This window comes from Esox lucius, chromosome 10 (genome assembly GCF_011004845.1).
Source record: "Esox lucius isolate fEsoLuc1 chromosome 10, fEsoLuc1.pri, whole genome shotgun sequence".
NCBI lineage: Eukaryota > Metazoa > Chordata > Actinopteri > Esociformes > Esocidae > Esox > Esox lucius.
Genome location: NC_047578.1, coordinates 2,019,717 through 2,039,926, shown reverse-complemented (window position 1 = coordinate 2,039,926; position 20,210 = coordinate 2,019,717). Strand labels below are relative to the sequence as shown.

The window sequence follows — 20,210 nt, the reverse complement described above, 5'->3', positions numbered from 1 at the left end:
ACATAGACCACGCGATGTAACAGGATGTGACGTAAAACCATGATCGCTTCTGCCTGGCGCGAAAGTGGTACTGTGGATTCAAAGGCAAATCAAATAGTTTGTCCCAATGTTATTTTCGTAAATAACGGTTATTGAAATTGGCCGTCATGACGGTGGTTTGTTGTGCCATCGGATGTAAAAATCGCGTCGGAACGGAAGGGGTTCGCTTCCATCGTATACCGCAGGATTTAGACCGTCGACAAAAGTGGCTAGTTGCTTTGCGGAGGGGGGATTCTTGGTCTCCCACAAAGGACACAAGGCTGTGCAGTGCCCATTTCGTGTCTGGTGAGTGTGTACGATTGTATTCGAATTCCTAATTGTTTGTATCTTGTGAATTGTGTGTTCATGTTGTAATTGTATTTTTTGGGGTGTGTATTCCCCATACTGTGTCGATGCCTGGCTCATCTGCAAGATACATTTGGTCTCAGATTGACCTCCCCATCTAGAGTAAAGGTTAAATAACAATAAAACGTTTTCCTGTTACTAGAAACAAGTTGATTAGTTACTAGTACTTATTTCAAAACCACTACAATCTATTTTGTTACTATTCCGGTTTTTCTTGTCACAAATTTCCATCTTGCTATTTGAATTCTCACTAGTCGCTATTGCAACTTTACTAGTAACAAAGTTATGCTTACTAACTGGGGTTAAATTGTGATTCGGGAAGTGGTGGAGCCCTGCTTTCTACTTTTCAGTGGAATCTCAAATGTTAATCTGCTGGCCAGTGGAAGTACAGGAGCTCAGCCCCCCCCCCCCCCCATTTCAACTATGTGTGCAGGAACTCCTGCTTGCTCATGCCCAATTTAACCCCTGCCTACTACTGCTTATAATAAACTTGCAAACATTTCTAAAAATGACAGTTTTCCCTTGATCAATTTAATCAATTTTATAATGAGGCTGTAGCATAGCAAAATGTGGAAAAAGATACCGGGACTGAAGTTTTTCCGAATGCACAGAAGTTACTATATTGATGGAAAATCACAGTGCCTTAAAAATAAAAGAGACTAACAAAATGTAGCTACATGCTCTTTGCATTTTATCATGGTATTCATAAAGTTGAGAGGAGGCCAGCTAGCACCACTCCCCAAAGTGACTTGCGCTGCAGAGTGCAGGAATGCCATTTGTTACATCTGATACGTCGTACCCAGGCTTTTGTGCATGTGAGCCTGGTACACCCACCATTTCAAGTCTTTGTTGTTCTGCGGGGGGGTCAACTGTTCAGACGGCAGGATTCTCTGGTCATGATTGACCTGCACTGCCAGAGGATCATTTCAGGAATAGTGGGTAACCTGAGTAGGTGAGGTCAGCTATGGTCTTGCCTGCAAGCTTCCTTGCCCTAAACTGATGAAGTGTCTCAATGGAGGACCAGTGGAAGCCAGTGACCGGTCCTGTGGGACAGGCATTGCTTAAACCAGATGGCGGAGGTGAGGTTGATGATGCATGATGGGTAGGAATTGACCAGCACAGTGGTATGTCTTTTAGGAGATGATGATCCCTAAAAAAAAAAAAAAGATTAAACCAAACCCATCACTCTCAACCAGGGAAGGTGAGGGATGCATTTTTACACTTCTGCCTGTGTTAGTTATTTGGACCGAAGTTAGGTAGTGTAGGCAGACTAATGACAATGAAAATAACTGACTCAGGAATCTTTCAACAGGGAAAAGTGATAATCCCCTGAGTCCAGACTATGTGCCATCTCTCTTTGCCCACCTCACACCCAATCAGACGAACAAATGTCTCTACAACTTGGAGAAGTTTGAAATCAGACAGCTGATGAAGAGGAAAAGGACGAAGGCCCAGGACCTGGCAGGGGCAAAGGGCGGTGTCACGCAGACGCCGATGAGCAAGGCATCAGAGACGAGCCCCTGCCCACAGCAGGCAGGGGACAAACAGCTGGAATTGTTCAACACATATCTGACTGAACGGTTAATGGCAGCGGCGGTTGAGATCACCTCTGCAGTAGAGAGAACAGTAACCAACTACCAGGAGGAAATCTCCCGTATCAAAGAGGAGAACGAACGGCTGCGGCGGCTGCTGGAGTTCAAACCATATGAACAGTTACATGAAACAGGTGTGTGTGTCGACACTAAACAGTCTGTGAAGGATCATTCATCCTTTGTATTTTGCACAACCAATTTAGAATCATATTAACAACCTAATCTGTCCTTTCTTGGCAAACTGGCTTGGTTATTAGTTATCTAACTATTAATAAGCAAAATGTAATATTAACTAACTAGCACAAATATATGTATGTAAAGGTTAAGTTATTTAATATGCTTCTGAGAATGTGGGCTACAATTTTATATCCCAAACGCCTAACTTTAGCATTCCATTAATTATTTTTCTGTTTCCCTCTTTTTGTTTTAATCTAGACCACCAACAGCTCCCTCTCCTGGCGGATAAAGGAGCTCCTCCAGAGAAGCGTCACTGCCAGCAGGAGTGGCGCCCCAGTCTGGAGCCGGAGCCCAAACAGATTAAAGAGGAACCAGAGGAGATATGTGGGACAATTCTGGAGGGCAACCTGGTGTCTGATAACAAAGACATCCTAACTGTGTGTGTGTCGAGTGACTGTGAGGGTTTGGAAACACCTCAGTCCCCACAGCATGAAACACAAACTGTAGAGAGTAGAGATTTACTATTCAGTAACATACCTGGAGATATTCAGCCAGAGCCTAAGGTTGGGGAAGATTACATAGTCTACATAATATCAGAACCAAGCAGTCCTGCAGCTCAGAGTGAATGCAGTGACATCAGTGTGGAGATACCGGTTTCAACAGGGTCAAACCCACGGAAATCTCAAGGAAAACAAAGGGAGAAACCACTAACTGTTGAAGATAGTCATCCTTATTGCTGCAACTTGTGTGAGAGGACATTTATAGACCTGCTTCTTTTAGTTAACCACCAGAAAACAATACATGCTAAAGAAAGCTCTTCTGGTGTGTGTGAAGAAGTGTTGGACTCCAAATATAAGCTGCCAGTCCATTTGGAAACTCACACTACAGTGAAAGCTAGTACCCAATGGCAAGTCCACACTGTACCAAAACCTAGTCCTTACCAGCAAACGCTCAGCACAGAAAGGCCTGTTTCTCGACTACAATCTGCAGCCAAACATACTTGTCAAGTTTGTGGCATGTCTTTCCCTTACAATCATAATCTGAAACTTCACATGCGCACTCACACAGGTGAGAAACCTTTCAAATGCAAGGTGTGTGGGAAATGCTACCCATACAAAGGGTATATGAATGTACACATGAGGCTTCACACTGGAGAGAAGCCATTTCAGTGCATAGAATGTGGGAAGGGCTTCCCGTCTAAGCAATATCTGTCCAATCATATGATGTTCCACACAGGGGAGAAATCCTATCGCTGTAAGGACTGTGGGAAAGGCTTTTGCCAGAAAGAAGATCTGGATAAGCACCTGCCAACGCACCTACAGGAGAAACCATATGGTTGCTTAGACTGTGGGAAATGCTTCAAAGACGTTCATCATCTGTCTAGACATAAATTAGTTCACACAGGTGAGAGACCTTTCACATGCACTGTGTGTGGACGAGGCTTCAGCATCCAAAGTAACCTGAAAGTACACCAACGTATTCATACTGGAGAGAAACCATATCGGTGCAAACTGTGTGACAGACGTTTTACTAGTGATAAAGGTCGTAAATATCACTTAAACGCTCGCCACAAACATGACTTTGCCCTTTGATTTTTATATCTGTCAGAAGATTACAAAACAACTTTGTGACCTCATTTTATGTAGACTGTTTATTTTTTGCTGATGGTGCAGTAGGACACATCTATAAGATGTGGTATGCACGGAAATCTGTTTACATTCCAAAAACAAACGTTAATTCTAAAGGCTCCTCAATTCATTAGTTGGTTAGTTGATGTTTCTTCTAGTTTCCAATGGCAGATTTGAGATGAGAATACATGTTTTTAGCGGGAGCCACAGGTTATTTACTAATCCCACTTTGAGTTGAGTTCTGGTGATCAGGGAGTCTGATGAATTTGCTGTCACAGATAGGCCAGAACTCCAAAAAGGTTATCTAATGCATTTTTAATATTAAGTCTCTTTAAAACTCCTTTTGTTTATTATACCGATCTAAGAGTTGTTTCACTGCCCAAAAGAAAGGTCATAGTAAACAAACTGCTCATTCCTCTACAAAACTAGCCACATTATTATAACAAAATGCACTCAAAACTTTTTCCTCAAAAATAAATTTCATTCTAAAAAGCCTTTGTAGATTCATTTTTTTGATACCATTACAAAACACTTTGTACAATGTAAGAGTCTATCAATTGGATTGTGTTTCCAAATGGAAGACAACTGCATTGATAGGAAAACAACTGATTGGGATTGTGATTACTGTCATGACATTCGAACACAGTTGAGATTTTGAGATCTGAGAGATAATGGACTAGTTGCTATTCAACTGAAGGAATAAATGTATTTATGAGCCAAATGAAATTAAATTGTTGAGAAAATCCTAATGACACTTTTGATTGTATACCCATATAGACAATACTTATCTCTGGTGTACCACTCCAATCCAGTAGGTGGCGATAATTCACCAATGTCCGCACTGCAACCAATGTAAAAGAATGTTATAGGCTACTGTCGGTCGATGTAGCGTGTGGAAATTAGAGTCGACGTGCACAGAAGAAAACAAGAGTTTATAGAATTAATTATCGCTTCAAACGTTAATATGGCGAAACTGGAGTTGTTTAACACATATCTGACTGAACGGTTAATGGCAGCGGCTGTTGAGATCACCTCTGCAGTAGAGAGAACAGTAACCAACTACCAGGAGGAAATCTCCCGTATCAAGGAGGAGAACGAACGGCTGCGACGGCTGCTGGAGTTCAAACCATACGAACCGTTACCTGAAACAGGTGTGTGGACGCCTATCTGATATTTTAGGGAGGTAGCTAGGTGGGTAATTTATCTTCAAACTACCTACTAGTTGCTACTGACGTGTTAACTGCCTAGTGTAACAAGCTAACGGTAATATAATCATTCATCGCACTGCAAACAAGCAAAATTGGTAGGTTGTTAAGTCTTTGTAAATAGGCTGTAATGTGTTTTTGAGAACTGTCATTTTAAATTCTAAATGCTTAACTGTTCAGCTTATAATTCATTATTTTATCTTTTTGTTTTAATTTAGACCACCAACATCTCCCTCTCCTGGCGGATAAAGGAGCTCGTCCAGAGAAGCGTTACTGCCAGCAGGAGTGGCGCCCCAGTCTGGAGCCGGAGAAGCCAGTGCCCAAACTGACTAAAGAGGAACCAGAGGAGATATGTGGGACAATTCTGGAGGGCAACCTGGTGTCTGATAACAAAGACATCCTAACTGTGTGTGTGTCGAGTGACTGTGAGGGTTTGGAACCACCTCAGTCCCCACAGCATGAAACACAAACTGTAGAGAGTAGAGATTTACTATTCAGTAACATACCTGGAGATATTCAGCCAGAGCCTAAGGTTGAGGAAGATTACATAGACTACATAATATCAGAACCAAGCAGTCCTGCAGCTCAGAGTGAATGCAGTGCCATCAGTGTGGAGATACCTGTTTCAACAGGGTCAAACCCACGGAAATCTCAAGGAAAACAAAGGGAGAAACCACTAACTGTTGAAGATAGTCATCCTTATTGCTGCAACTTGTGTGAGAGGACATTTATAGACCTGTTTCTTTTAGTTAACCACCAGAAAACTATACACACTAAGCATGCTAAAGAAAGCTCTTCTGGTGTGTGTGAAGAAGTGTTGGACTCCAAAGATAACCTGCCAGTCCATTTGGAAACTCACACTACAGTGAAAGCTAGTACCCAATGGCAAGTCCACACTGTACCAAAACCTAGTCCTTACCAGCAAACGCTCAGCACAGAAAGGCCTGTTTCTCGACTACAATCTGCAGCCAAACATACTTGTCAAGTTTGTGGCATGTCTTTCCCTTACAATCATAATCTGAAACTTCACATGCGCACTCACACAGGTGAGAAACCTTTCAAATGCAAGGTGTGTGGGAAATGCTACCCATACAAAGGGTATATGAATGTACACATGAGGCTTCACACTGGAGAGAAGCCATTTCAGTGCATAGAATGTGGGAAGGGCTTCCCGACTAAGCAATATCTGTCCAATCATATGATGTTCCACACAGGAGAGAAATCCTATCGCTGTAAGGACTGTGGGAAAGGCTTTTATCAGAAAGAAGATCTAGATAAGCACCTGCCAACACACCTACAGGAGAAACCATATGGTTGCTTAGACTGTGGCAAATGCTTCAAAGACGTTCATCATCTGACTAGACATAAATTAGTTCACACAGGTGAGAGACCTTTCACATGCACTGTGTGTGGACGAGGCTTCAGCATCCAAAGTAACCTGAAAGTACACCAACGTATTCATACTGGAGAGAAACCATATCGGTGCAAACTGTGTGACAGAGGTTTTACTAGTGATAGTGGTCGGAAGTATCATTTGAAAGCTCTTCACAAACTCTAATGTTCCCTTTGAATTGCATTTATGTCAGAATATAACAATGAAACGTCATGGGTGTAATTATTTGTTTTGGGTGCTGTGGAATAACATTTATTCAAATGTGTATTCAAAAGTCCTCCTCAGTTCATTTGTAGGTTTGTGTAAGTTCCCACCACTTTCCAATAGCGGACTTGAAATTAGAATACGTGTATTTTATTAGCAGGAGCTACAAGATATTTACTAATCTCACCTGAGTTGGGTTCTGGTCTCTTATGAATTTGCTGTCGTAGAGGGGTGACAGCAATTATATCGCCCCTTTGCTGTCGCGGAGGGGCGATATTCAGAAAGGACTGAATATGAAAAAAAAATTCCCTACAGAACACAAAATGCTGATGACATTACACTTTTTTGTACTTACACTGTCCCCTACTGAAAATAATTTGCATTACACTAAAATTCTAGTTTAACTTCCGCTTTTTCTCAGGAGATGGCGACAAAGACAGTAATCCTGTTTTGAGTCTTTCTTTTTTTTCTTCAGATGCCTAATAAATAGACATTTGATGTAGGTGTTGGGCATTTAAAAATGTCTGGTAAATAAATTGGGTTCCATTAATAATCTCCTTAAATCAATTATTTCTTGATTGACATTTTCATTTAACCTTATAACAGCTTTTTCCAATAAAATGTTCAGGTCAGATAGCCAGGATATTTTTGTAAGACAGCCTTGTATCCAAATATCAGACAGTGAGGAGACAATGAAAGGAGAGATGTGGAATATATAGAAACATTATTTTTTTTCTTCTTCAAGGAACTGAAAACCAAATGTTCTAGTTATGTGGATTTGCTAGATAATTGGGCTGAGAAATGTGTGCTCTTTGATGGCGATTGAGTTTCCGTTAGATGAGTGGAGGGCTGCAGTGAGGGGGCTCTGTCATCGTGGGCATTGGGTTCTTTGTCACCTGACATAGGCCCTTCTTGCCTTATTACTCACATTGGGCATATGGCCTCCTGTTGGAAGACTGTTGGTGGTTCCAGATTTCCACTCAAGACATTATGCCAATGTGTTCCCGGGGACCTGCAATGCTGCAGTTCCCTTCTCCAGATCTGTGCCTCGACACGTAAACATTCACTGAGTTTTTGATAAAAAAAAAACAACTGACTCAATTCAGTTCTATATTTCATTTGAACAACAGTTTTGTTCATTCTAATGGCTTTTTAAAAAGAGCAATTCTATGCAATGTTTTGGGCCTGGTCATCTATGTTTAATATTCATCTTCAGTAATATACCATGACATACATGCTAGTGGATCCCTATGCAGTTCAGAGCCTTCAGTCTCTGAGAATCTCAGTATTTTTTGAAATGTAATTATCATTATATCTATATTAAATAAAAACGTCCAGCCCTATTATACCCGCCCTATTATACCAGCCCTATTATACCCGGCCCTATTATACCAGCCCTATTATACCCGGCCCTATTATACCCGCCATATTATACCCGGCCCTATTACACCCGCCTTATTATAATCGGCCCTGTTATTTCCGGCCCTTTTATACCCGGCCCTATTACACCCGGCCCTATTACACCCGGCCCTATTACACCCGGCCCTATTACACCCAGCCCTATTACACCCACCCTATTATACTCGGCCCTATTATACCCGCCCTATTATACCCGACCCTATTACACCCGGCCCTATTATAATCGGCCCTGTTATTTCCGGCCCTTTTATACCCGCCCTATTATACCCGCCCTATTATACCCGGCCCTATTATACCCGGCCCTATTATACCCGCCCTATTACAACCGGCCATATTATACCCGGCCCTATTATACTAGCCATATTATACCCGCCCTATTATACCCGGCCCTGTTATACCCAGCCCTGTTATACCCGGCCCTATTATTTCCGGCCCTTTTATACCCGGCCCTATTATACCCGGCCCTATTATACCCGGCCCTATTATACCCGGCCCTATTATACCCGGCCCTATTATACCCGCCCTATTATACCAGCCCTATTATACCAGCCCTATTATACCCGGCCCTATTATACCCGCCCTATTACAACCGGCCCTATTATACCCGGCCCTATTATACTAGCCATATTATACCCGCCCTATTATACCCGGCCCTGTTATACCCAGCCCTGTTTTACCTTGTCAGATCAGGGATTCACCCCCCCACCCCCCCACACACACACGTTAATGTTTATCAGAGCTTAATTTAATTTGTATGAGTGCCTTGAGTGATTTGGGTTGGGCACTGGTATGCTTCTTTCCCGTGGATTTTCCTGAGAACTCATTCTCACACTGTCTGTGTTGTGCCTCTTGTGTAGTGACGAATCATGCAGCAGTAGTGTTCCTGTGCATTCCAGTGACCCCTCACCCCTTACCTAGTACCCCTGTCAGACTATCACGTGTGTGGGTTGTTTGATTGCTTACAACCTGGATGGTAACAGTGTTTACTCGACCCTATTTGAACCGATCCGGTCCTACGCATCCATATGATATACGGAGGACGAGACTGGAGCCGTAGCCCTGGATGGCCCCTGAGCCACACTGCTAGCAGAGGAACCTCAGAACGCTGCTGATGTGCTGCAGGAGACAGTCTTCTGAAAGAGGGCCTGTGGCTTTGCGATGGTGTTTATTAAAAGCCCCAGTTAGCAAAAGACGCTGGTCAGGCGTGGGTGAAATCCTGCTTGGCATTAAGCGGAACAGATAATGTGAGAACAGTTGGAGGTCGGTGCGCAGCCCAGAACACCAACAACAGCCCCATTAAAGGGAGGAAAGAGGGTTTACAGATGCCCCCCCTCACCATGGCTGCCTACTCCCTACGTAGTGTACGACTGTGGTGGCTAGGGCCGGGTTAGAGTCACTAGGGTGTCATTTGGGATGCCAGTGGCCTATGAGCAGACAGTTCTATTTTAAATTGGTTTTCATTGGACACTTCCACCAGGGAGATGTTCGTACATGATGATGTAAGCAGTTCTTCACAATTGGAGGAAGATGGATGTTTTCTGGTCTCCTCAACATTGGGTAGAACTCGGATCTCATTTTACATTTGCTTGACCTTATAAGGTCTGTTTTTATATCATGTAACTGAAAGTCCATAATGTATCTGTGGTAATAATAGATTGGTAGTGTTTCAAAACATCTATGCAACAGTACTTGGATGCACGGAAAAGCACAACCTAAAATGTAAAATGTATATTGTTGTGCACAGTTAACTCTGCATTTCTGTGGAAGTGAGACAACAATAACTGAATGCTGAGCAGGGGAGCATTGATTTGAATCTATAATGAGGAGGGGAGCGTTGGTTTGAATGTATATTAAAGAAGGGAGCGTTGGTTTAAATGTATATTAAAGAGGGGAGTGTTGGTTTAAATGTATATTAAAGAGGGGAGCGTTGGTTTGAATGTATATTGAAGAGGGGAGTGTTGGTTTAAATGTATATTAAAGAGGGGAGCGTTGGTTTGAATGTATATTGAAGAGGGGAGCATTGGTTTGAATGTATATTGAAGAAGGTAGCGTTGGTTTGAATGTATATTGAAGAGGGGAGCGTTTGTTTGAATGTATATTAAAAAGGGGAGCGTTGGTTTGAATGTATATTGAAGAGGGGAGCATTGGTTTGAATGTATATTAAAGAGGGGAGCGTTGGTTTGCATGTATATTAAAAAGGGGAGCGTTGGTTTGAATGTATATTGAAGAAAGGAGCGTTGGTTTGAATGTATATTAAAAAGGGGAGTGTTGGTTTGAATGTATATTGAAGAGGGGAGCGTTGGTTTGAATGTATATTGAAGTGGGGAGTGTTGGTTTGAATGTATATTGAAGAAGGGAGCGTTGGTTTGAATGTATATTGAAGAAGGGAGTGTTGGTTTGAATGTATATTAAAAAGGGGAGTGTTGGTTTGAATGTATATTGAAGAGGGGAGCGTTGGTTTGAATGTATATTGAAGTGGGGAGTGTTGGTTTGAATGTATATTAAAAAGGGGAGCGTTGGTTTGAATGTATATTGAAGAGGGGAGTGTTGGTTTGAATGTATATTGAAGAGGGGAGTGTTGGTTTGAATGTATATTGAAGAGGGGAGCGTTGGTTTGAATGTATATTAAAAAGGAGAGCGTTGGTTTGAATGTATATTGAAGAGGGGAGTGTTGGTTTGAATGCACTGTTACTGTAATTCTGTAATTCAGCTAACGTCCACAAATAGTCAGCAAATTTGGGATAACCCATTTAAATGTTCTTTAATTTATGTTTCTGTGAAAGAGGTCTGTGCATGAATATGACAGGATTTATAACAGGTAATTGTTGCATCTGTGTGTGTGTGTCTACCCATCTTTTGGTCTGTACGCACTGCTTTTCATTTCATTCAGCTCATTCCTTACACAGTAACAGATGTTTCAGTGCTTGATAACATCTGCCTGCCAGTCTTGACAATTGTATTTCTCTACAGGCTTGGGTTTTGGCTCTGGGTGTGATTGTGAAATATAGGCCTGGATGTGTCTGGAGAGACCGCATGGTTCCTGTCGGGGGGGTGGGGGGTTAACTTTGGGGAGGTTTTTGGGGAAAAGTCCGACCAGGGATGATGTGACAAACTGGATCACTCCACTGGATCACTCCCCTGGATCACCCCACTGGATCACTCCCCTGGATCACTCCACTGGATCACTCCACTGGATCACTCCACTGGATCACTCCCCTGGATCACTCCACTGGATCACTCCACTGGATCACTCCCCTGGATCACTCCCCTGGATCACTCCCCTGGATCACTCCACTGGATCACTCCACTGGATCACTCCCCTGGATCACTCCCCTGGATCAGATGAGCTGACGCATGGAATTTTCATTTTAGTGATTGATGCTGTTTTTGAGAGAATCTGCTCAGAGGGCCCAAGCCAGATCAGATCAGACCCGGACCGGATCAGAGAAGCACAGATCCAAGAAGATTGTCCTGGACTGGATCAGAGCAGAACAGATCTAATAACATTGTCCTGGACTGGATAAGAGCAGAACAGATCAAATAACATTGCCCTGGACTGGATCAGAGCAGAACAGATCTAATAACATTGTCCTGGACTGGATCAGAGCAGAACAGATCTAATAACATTGTCCTGGACTGGATCAAAGCAGAACAGATCTAATAATATTGTCCTGGACCGGATCAGAGCAGAACTGATCTGTTTACATGGAATGGGACCTGTCTGAAATCCTCCCTCAATTCATCATTAGTTACTCTGAAGCAGAGGGAGAGAGTCAGTGCCATTTCCAGTAACTGTGCGTGCGTGCATGTAACCTCATTCAGGACTGTACATAAACATTCTCATAGCTGGAAGCCCAAAACAAATGGCCCCGTCCCAAACAGACGCCATATTACCTGTACGGAGACCATAGCTCCTGGTGCACATAATAGCCCAAGCAGCTGTTTGGGATGCAGCCTAGATCACAAAGTGTCTGGCTTGGATGTGATGTCTGTGTTTGAAACACATCAGTGTTGAGTTACAGACGCAGCACAGACACAGTTCTCTTAACGGCGCATTCTGTCATTTGGATTAAAGCTGTAACCTATTTAGTTTTGCCCTTTCTGTTGTTTGTAATCTCAGCACACAGTTCTTGCGGCGTATATAGAATATGCTGGTTTCTAAACAACTGAAGAACTTTTAGAACAGTCCTCTAGTTTCTTCCTCTTTTATTTTGAATGTGCCCCTCCAGTTTTCATTGGAGAATTGGAATGCAACTGATTGAAAACAGGTTTAAGGATAAACCGGAAAGTATTTGGAAAGTATTCAGACCCTTTCTTTTTTTGTTGTTTTACAGCTGTATTGTAAAATGGATTTTGAATTTTCCTTCATCAGTCTACACACATAACCCATAATGAAATGTATTCAGACCCCTTCACTCAGTACGTGGTTGAAGAATCTTTGGCAGTGTTTACATGCTCCCGTCTTCTTGGATATTATGCTACAAACCTGGCACCAAGCTAAGCCCCTGGTTGGTGGTTCCAAACATCTTCCATTTAAGAGTGATGGAGGCCGCTGGATTCTTGGGGACCTTCAATGCTGCAGATATAATTGGTACCTTTCCCCAGATCTGTGCCTTTGACCTCATGTCTTGGTTTTTGCTCTAACATGCACTGTCAACTGTGGGACCTTATACAGACTGGTGTGTGCCTTTCCAAATCATGTCTGATCAATTGATTTTGCCACAGGTGGGCTCCAATCAAGTTCAAGAAATATCTCATGAATGATCAATGGAAACAGGATGAACCTGAACTCAGTTTTGAGTGTCACAGCAAAGGGTCTTTTAAAAAAAAGATTTCTATAAACCTGTTTTGCTTGGTAAATATGTGGTAAGAAAATAGGGTTCAATTTGGGATGGATGTTTTTTGTGGCTTTTGAGTACACATCAGGTTGAAGCCAGCTGGTCTTGTGACTGTTCCCACCACTGAGGAATGCGGTTGTTCCCAGGCAACACGCGGGGGTTTGTCAATGCTTACTTACTGTTAACCCCAAACAACAGAAGAAAATAATACATTTTTGCATCCCAAATGAAACCCCATTATTTAAGGACCCTTGTCAAAAGTAGTGCACTTTATAGAGGACATATAGAAGTGGACAAAGTCAACGCGTGGGTTTGGGGTGAAGAGGTCACTATTTGAGGACATGTTTGGACACCTGGATGAGAGACCAAGGAGCCCGAGGCCTTTTCCAGATGAGAGGCTGACTTCACAGACACAGTTCATGTGAACGTTCATCTCCAAACAGAATTGAAACCGTTGCCTGAGTCATCTAGCATGACGTCATCCGCTAATTCACTGTTCTGGCAAAGCATGAAACAAATACACACACACACACACACAGTGTGCAGTCTCACGGATGAAGACACAAATGTCACATGGATCCTAACATACAAAAACCTCTACACACCTGAAAGGGTCTTTCCAATCCTTGTGTTGCTGTAAGGTTCCGCCAACAGAGACCAAGGTCGTGAGATGCCGACTCATTACAGGTTTTATAGAGATGCCGACTCATTACATGTTATATAGAGATGCTGACTCATTACAGGTTTTATAGAGATGCCGACTCATTACAGGTTTTATAGAGATGCCGACCCATTACAGGTTATATAGAGATGCTGACTCATTACATGTTATATAGAGATGCTGACTCATTACAGGTTTTATAGAGATGCCGACTCATTACAGGTTATATAGAGATGCCGACTCATTACAGGTTATATAGAGATGCCGACTCATTACAGGTTATATAGAGATGCCGACTCATTACATGTTATATAGAGATGCTGACTCATTACAGGTTTTATAGAGATGCCGACTCATTACAGGTTTTATAGAGATGCCGACCCATTACAGGTTATATAGAGATGCTGACTCATTACATGTTATATAGAGATGCTGACTCATTACAGGTTTTATAGAGATGCCGACTCATTACAGGTTATATAGAGATGCCGACTCATTACAGGTTATATAGAGATGCCGACTCATTACAGGTTATATAGAAATGCTGATTCATTACATGTTATATAGAGATGCTGACTTATTACAGGTTATATAGAGATGCCGACTCATTACAGGTTTTATAGAGATGCTGACTCATTACAGGTTATATAGAGATGCCGACTCATTACAGGTTATATAGAGATGCCGACTCATTGTAGGTTATATAGAGATGCCGACTCATTGTAGGTTATATAGAAATGCTGACTCATTACATGTTATATAGAGATGCTGACTCATTACAGGTTATATAGAGATGCCGACTCATTACAGGTTTTATAGAGATGCCGACTCATTACAGGTTATATAGAGATGCCGACTCATTACAGGTTTTATAGAGATGCCGACTCATTACAGGTTATATAGAGATGCCGACTCATTACAGGTTATATAGAGATGCCGACTCATTACAGGTTATATAGAGATGCTGACTCATTACAGGTTATATAGAGATGCCGACTCATTACATGTTATATAGAGATGCCGACTCATTACAGGTTTTATAGAGATGCTGACTCATTACAGGTTACATAGAGATGCTGACTCATTACAGGTTTTATAGAGATGCCGACTCATTACAGGTTATATAGAGATGCCGACTCATTACAGGTTTTATAGAGATGCCGACTCATTACAGGTTATATAGAGATGCCGACTCATTACAGGTTATATAGAGATGCTGACTCATTACAGGTTATATAGAGATGCTGACTCATTACAGGTTATATAGAGATGCCGACTCATTACATGTTATATAGAGATGTCGACTCATTACAGGTTTTATAGAGATGCTGACTCATTACAGGTTACATAGAGATGCTGACTCATTACAGGTTTTATAGAGATGCCGACTCATTACAGGTTATATAGAGATGCCGACTCATTACAGGTTATATAGAGATGCCGACTCATTACAGGTTATATAGAGATGCCGACTCATTACAGGTTATATAGAGATGCCGACTCATTACAGGTTATATAGAGATGCTGACTCATTACAGGTTATATAGAGATGCCGACTCATTACATGTTATATAAAGATGCCGACTCATTACAGGTTTTATAGAGATGCTGACTCATTACAGGTTACATAGAGATGCTGACTCATTACAGGTTTTATAGAGATGCCGACTCATTACAGGTTATATAGAGATGCCGACTCATTACAGGTTTTATAGAGATGCCGACTCATTACAGGTTATATAGAGATGCCGACTCATTACAGGTTATATAGAGATGCTGACTCATTACAGGTTATATAGAGATGCTGACTCATTACAGGTTATATAGAGATGCCGACTCATTACATGTTATATAGAGATGTCGACTCATTACAGGTTTTATAGAGATGCTGACTCATTACAGGTTACATAGAGATGCCGACTCATTACAGGTTTTATAGAGATGCCGACCCATTACAGGTTATATAGAGATGCTGACTCATTACATGTTATATAGAGATGCTGACTCATTACAGGTTTTATAGAGATGCCGACTCATTACAGGTTATATAGAGATGCCGACTCATTACAGGTTATATAGAGATGCCGACTCATTACAGGTTATATAGAAATGCTGACTCATTACATGTTATATAGAGATGCTGACTTATTACAGGTTATATAGAGATGCCGACTCATTACAGGTTTTATAGAGATGCTGACTCATTGCAGGTTATATAGAGATGCCGACTCATTACAGGTTATATAGAGATGCCGACTCATTACATGTTATATAGAGATGCCGACTCATTACAGGTTTTATAGAGATGCTGACTCATTACAGGTTACATAGAGATGCTGACTCATTACAGGTTTTATAGAGATGCCGACTCATTACAGGTTATATAGAGATGCCGACTCATTACAGGTTTTATAGAGATGCCGACTCATTACAGGTTATATAGAGATGCCGACTCATTACAGGTTATATAGAGATGCTGACTCATTACAGGTTATATAGAGATGCTGACTCATTACAGGTTATATAGAGATGCCGACTCATTACATGTTATATAGAGATGTCGACTCATTACAGGTTTTATAGAGATGCTGACTCATTACAGGTTACATAGAGATGCTGACTCATTACAGGTTTTATAGAGATGCCGACTCATTACAGGTTATATAGAGATGCCGACTCATTACAGGTTATATAGAGATGCTGACTCATTACAGGTTATATAGAGATGCTGACTCATTACAGGTTACATAGAGATGCTGACTCATTACAGGTTTTATAGAGATGCCGACTCATTACAGGTTATATAGAGATGCCGACTCATTACAGGTTTTATAGAGATGCCGACTCATTACAGGTTATATAGAGATGCCGACTCATTACAGGTTATATAGAAATGCCGACTCATTACAGGTTTTATAGAGATGCCGACTCATTACAGGTTATATAGAGATGCCGACTCATTACAGGTTTTATAGAGATGCCGACTCATTACAGGTTATATAGAGATGCCGACTCATTACAGGTTTTATAGAGATGCCGACTCATTACAGGTTATATAGAGATGCCGACTCATTACAGGTTATATAGAAATGCTGACTCATTACAGGTTTTATAGAGATGCCGACTCATTACAGGTTATATAGAGATGCCGACTCATTACAGGTTTTATAGAGATGCCGACTCATTACAGGTTACATAGAGATGCCGACTCATTACAGGTTATATAGAAATGCCGACTCATTACAGGTTATATAGAGATGCCGACTCATTACAGGTTTTATAGAGATGCCGACTCATTACAGGTTATATAGAGATGCCGACTCATTACAGGTTATATAGAGATGCCGACTCATTACAGGTTTTATAGAGATGCTGACTCATTACAGGTTACATAGAGATGCTGACTCATTACAGGTTTTATAGAGATGCCGACTCCTTACAGGTTTTATAGAGATGCCGACTCATTACAGGCTATATAGAGATGCCGACTCATTACAGGTTTTATAGAGATGCCGACTCCTTACAGGTTTTATAGAGATGCCGACTCATTACAGGTTATATAGAGATGCCGACTCATTACAGGTTATATAGAGATGCTGACTCATTGCAGGTTATATAGAGATGCTGACTCATTGCAGGTTTTATAGAGATACCGACTCATTACAGGTTATATAGAGATGCCGACTCATTACAGGTTACATAGAGATGCCAACTCATTACAGGTTATATAGAGATGCCGACTCATTGCAGGTTTTATAGAGATGCTGACTCATTGCAGGTTTTATAGAGATGCTGACTCATTGCAGGTTTTATAGAGATGCCGACTCATTACAGGTTACATAGAGATGCTGACTCATTGCAGGTTTTATAGAGATGCCGACTCATTACAGGTTACATAGAGATGCTGACTCATTACAGGTTTTATAGAGATGCCGACTCATTACAGGTTACATAGAGATGCTGACTCATTACAGGTTTTATAGAGATGCTGACTCATTACAGGTTACATAGAGATGCTGACTCATTACAGGTTATATAGAGATGCTGACTCATTACAGGTTATATAGAGATGCTGACTCATTACAGGTTATATAGAGATGCTGACTCATTACAGGTTATATAGAGATGCTGACTCATTACAGGTTATATAGAGATGCTGACTCAATACAGGTTATATAGAGATGCTGACTCATTACAGGTTATATAGAGATGCTGACTCATTACAGGTTTTATAGAGATGCCGACTCATTACAGGTTTTATAGAGATGCCGACTCATTACAGGTTATATAGAGATGCCGACTCATTACAGGTTATATAGATCGACAGCAGGATTGAGCGTTCATCCATTACAACACACAGACACACACACATACACAGACAGACAAACACACTCACAAACATGCAAACACATACACACACACATACATACACATTAACATGCACATTTACTCACACAGACACAGTGTGTTTTAGAATCGTTCAATGCTAAATCATTTTTCCTCTATCCTTCTACACCTACACAACTAAACCTCCATAACCAATTTGTATGCCGGAAACTAAACTGTGACTATTATCCTAAACCTAATTATTTTAAATTTAAGATGAAATCTCCATGCACACACACAGGGTTTGTGTTATACGACTGGGACACTAACGTTGATTTGAATAATGTTGCTATTGTTGGTCCATATGTGTTTCTATGGTTATAATGTACAGTTAGTTATTTATTACTGTCTACTCCCTCATGTCTCCTTGATCGCCCTTTCCTGCCGGGAATGTCTCTGTAACACTGCAGTTAGGACAGGCTTTTTTCTCCGTTCTCCACACGTTTCAATCAGAGGACATTAGGGGCAGCTCACACTGTTTTCCTGTTGCACTCTGCACACTACCATTCCATTCTTATTAGAGTGTAATTGAAACCCTCTGTGCCAGAGGCTGATCTCATATTGTCGGGTTTCATCTGACTGCCGTTGTTTTCACACCAACATTTAAGCCAATTAAAATCATAATGAGATATATCCCCTTCAGCAGTTGGATCATACAGACCACTCGGCTGGGGAGCATCTCAAATCATCTCTGGTCAGAAGTAGCTTCCTCTCCTGGCTTCCTAGGTCTGGGTCATATCCTGTGCTTGTTTCCTTTCCTCCATGGCCTCAGGGGAATAGAGAGTTAAGCTTGTTTACATTAATATGCTTCTTACCGCGAATGCTACGAGTCAGAGTACCACTCATAGAATATATAATCTGGAACAATATCACAGCATCACAAAACCTTGATGAACACCAGCTAACGGATAATATAACATGTATAATATAACACGTATAATATAACACTTTGTGTGCTGATGTTGGTAATGTGCTGTGCTGTGTGTGTGTGTGTCTGTGTCTGTTCATGTCTAACTGAAATTCCCCACATGGTCAATTGGCTTAAAAATGTTATGGTAAAGGTTACAAATACAAAAGCTGGGTAAACTATGAATTTCTCAGGAAAATTGTAATACGACAAAATCATTCATCGATATAATCGAACACGTCTTACATTTTTAAGCAAGCTTATTTAAATAGCACAATCCATACATAGAAGCAAGTCAGTTTGCTTTACAAAGAAAAATAATGAATGGATGTCTCAAAAAGTTTTGTTATCTCCGTCTGAGTGAGACCAAATGTTGCCGGCAGCGATTGCTGGTTCTATGCCGAGGTTTGGTATTTCTACATCGTCTGTGCACGGCGTGCACGCGGATGAGCAGAGTTTTCTGTTGGATAGATGAATCAGTGCCCACATGCAAGGCAAATCGAGCACGCACCGGCAAACGCGGTAATAAGTAGGTAAACGATTAATTGATTAGATGACAATGTGGGTAAACTCTATTTCACAAATAAAAAGGTGCATTTACATGCGTTTACCCTCCACTACAACCCTAGAGATTCCCAAAACATGGTTGTTAGTGTGTTTACATGTGTGACCACATTTTACGAACCTGGTATGGTCCCAGAATATTGGACATTTAGTTGGTTTTCGCAACGAAACAGGCTATTTCTGCCTTATGGGTTAACTTTGTAAAGGTTAGAAGTAAGACTTAGGTCAAAGAATGTCTTTATCTCTGTCTGTGACCGCTGGATCTTTTTGAAAAAAAGAGAGAACAACACACACACATATTGAATAGTTATAATTGACTATAACTCTGTCATTACCATTCACCTGTGTAGACGGGTTCTCCCTCATCTTTCTTCACCTCTTTCTCTTCCCTTTATCACCCTCCTTTCTCATTCACTGTTCTACCTGTTTTTTTCTTTCTCCCCTTTCCATGATTCTCTTTGTCTCACCCCCACGTCCCCCCACTATACTAACACACATATCATTATCCCACTCTGTCTCACTCACAGCTCTCGCTCTTACCATCCCCCATACCGTACCCCTACGCCCCCTCCAGCAGTCTCCCTCCTCTTCATCACTCTTCGTCAAGTCCTCCCTCCCACCTCCTTCTCTTCCTCCCTTCTCCCTTGATGAAGAGAGTGGCTAGGAGAGGTTGTGACGGATAGCCTGATGGAAAAGAACAGACCATTAAAACTATCATTCACAGAGACCTGCTGTAATGTGTCTGTCTCTCTTAATGTACTTGTGTATTTAATCAGAGATCCCAGACCAGGTCAGATCAGGTCAGGCCAGATCAGACCAGATTAAAACAAGACAGACCAGTCTAAAACGCCA

General features: G+C 41.5%; 2 protein-coding genes across 2 annotated transcripts; both read left to right on the top strand.

The window, feature by feature from the left end:
* Positions 1–22: 22 nt before the first annotated feature.
* On the top strand, positions 23–4,270 carry LOC105008401 (zinc finger protein 436-like). Its single transcript, XM_013135440.4, has 3 exons — positions 23–324; positions 1,697–2,110; positions 2,412–4,270. Exons 1-3 carry the CDS (start codon positions 147–149, stop codon positions 3,743–3,745), a joined length of 1,926 nt encoding a protein of 641 aa, XP_012990894.2. The 5' UTR covers positions 23–146; the 3' UTR covers positions 3,746–4,270.
* A 380-nt stretch (positions 4,271–4,650) lies between these two features.
* Positions 4,651–7,138, top strand: LOC106024466 (gastrula zinc finger protein XlCGF57.1-like). Its single transcript, XM_013135441.3, has 2 exons — positions 4,651–4,932; positions 5,205–7,138. The coding sequence occupies exons 1-2, from the start codon at positions 4,746–4,748 to the stop codon at positions 6,542–6,544; spliced, it is 1,527 nt and encodes a 508-aa protein (XP_012990895.2). The 5' UTR covers positions 4,651–4,745; the 3' UTR covers positions 6,545–7,138.
* The last annotated feature ends 13,072 nt before the right edge of the window (positions 7,139–20,210 follow it).

What these genes read in the sequence shown, in the direction of transcription:
- LOC105008401 (XM_013135440.4), top strand. Translation starts at nt 147, where the DNA reads ATGACGGTGGTTTGTTGTGCCATCGGATGTAAAAATCGCGTCGGAACG. An exon ending in CAGTGCCCATTTCGTGTCTG is followed by an intron (nt 325 to 1,696) that starts GTGAGTGTGTAC and finishes ATCTTTCAACAG; the next exon opens with GGAAAAGTGATAATCCCCTG. An exon ending in TGAACAGTTACATGAAACAG is followed by an intron (nt 2,111 to 2,411) that starts GTGTGTGTGTCG and finishes GTTTTAATCTAG; the next exon opens with ACCACCAACAGCTCCCTCTC.
- LOC106024466 (XM_013135441.3), top strand. Translation starts at nt 4,746, where the DNA reads ATGGCGAAACTGGAGTTGTTTAACACATATCTGACTGAACGGTTAATG. An exon ending in CGAACCGTTACCTGAAACAG is followed by an intron (nt 4,933 to 5,204) that starts GTGTGTGGACGC and finishes GTTTTAATTTAG; the next exon opens with ACCACCAACATCTCCCTCTC.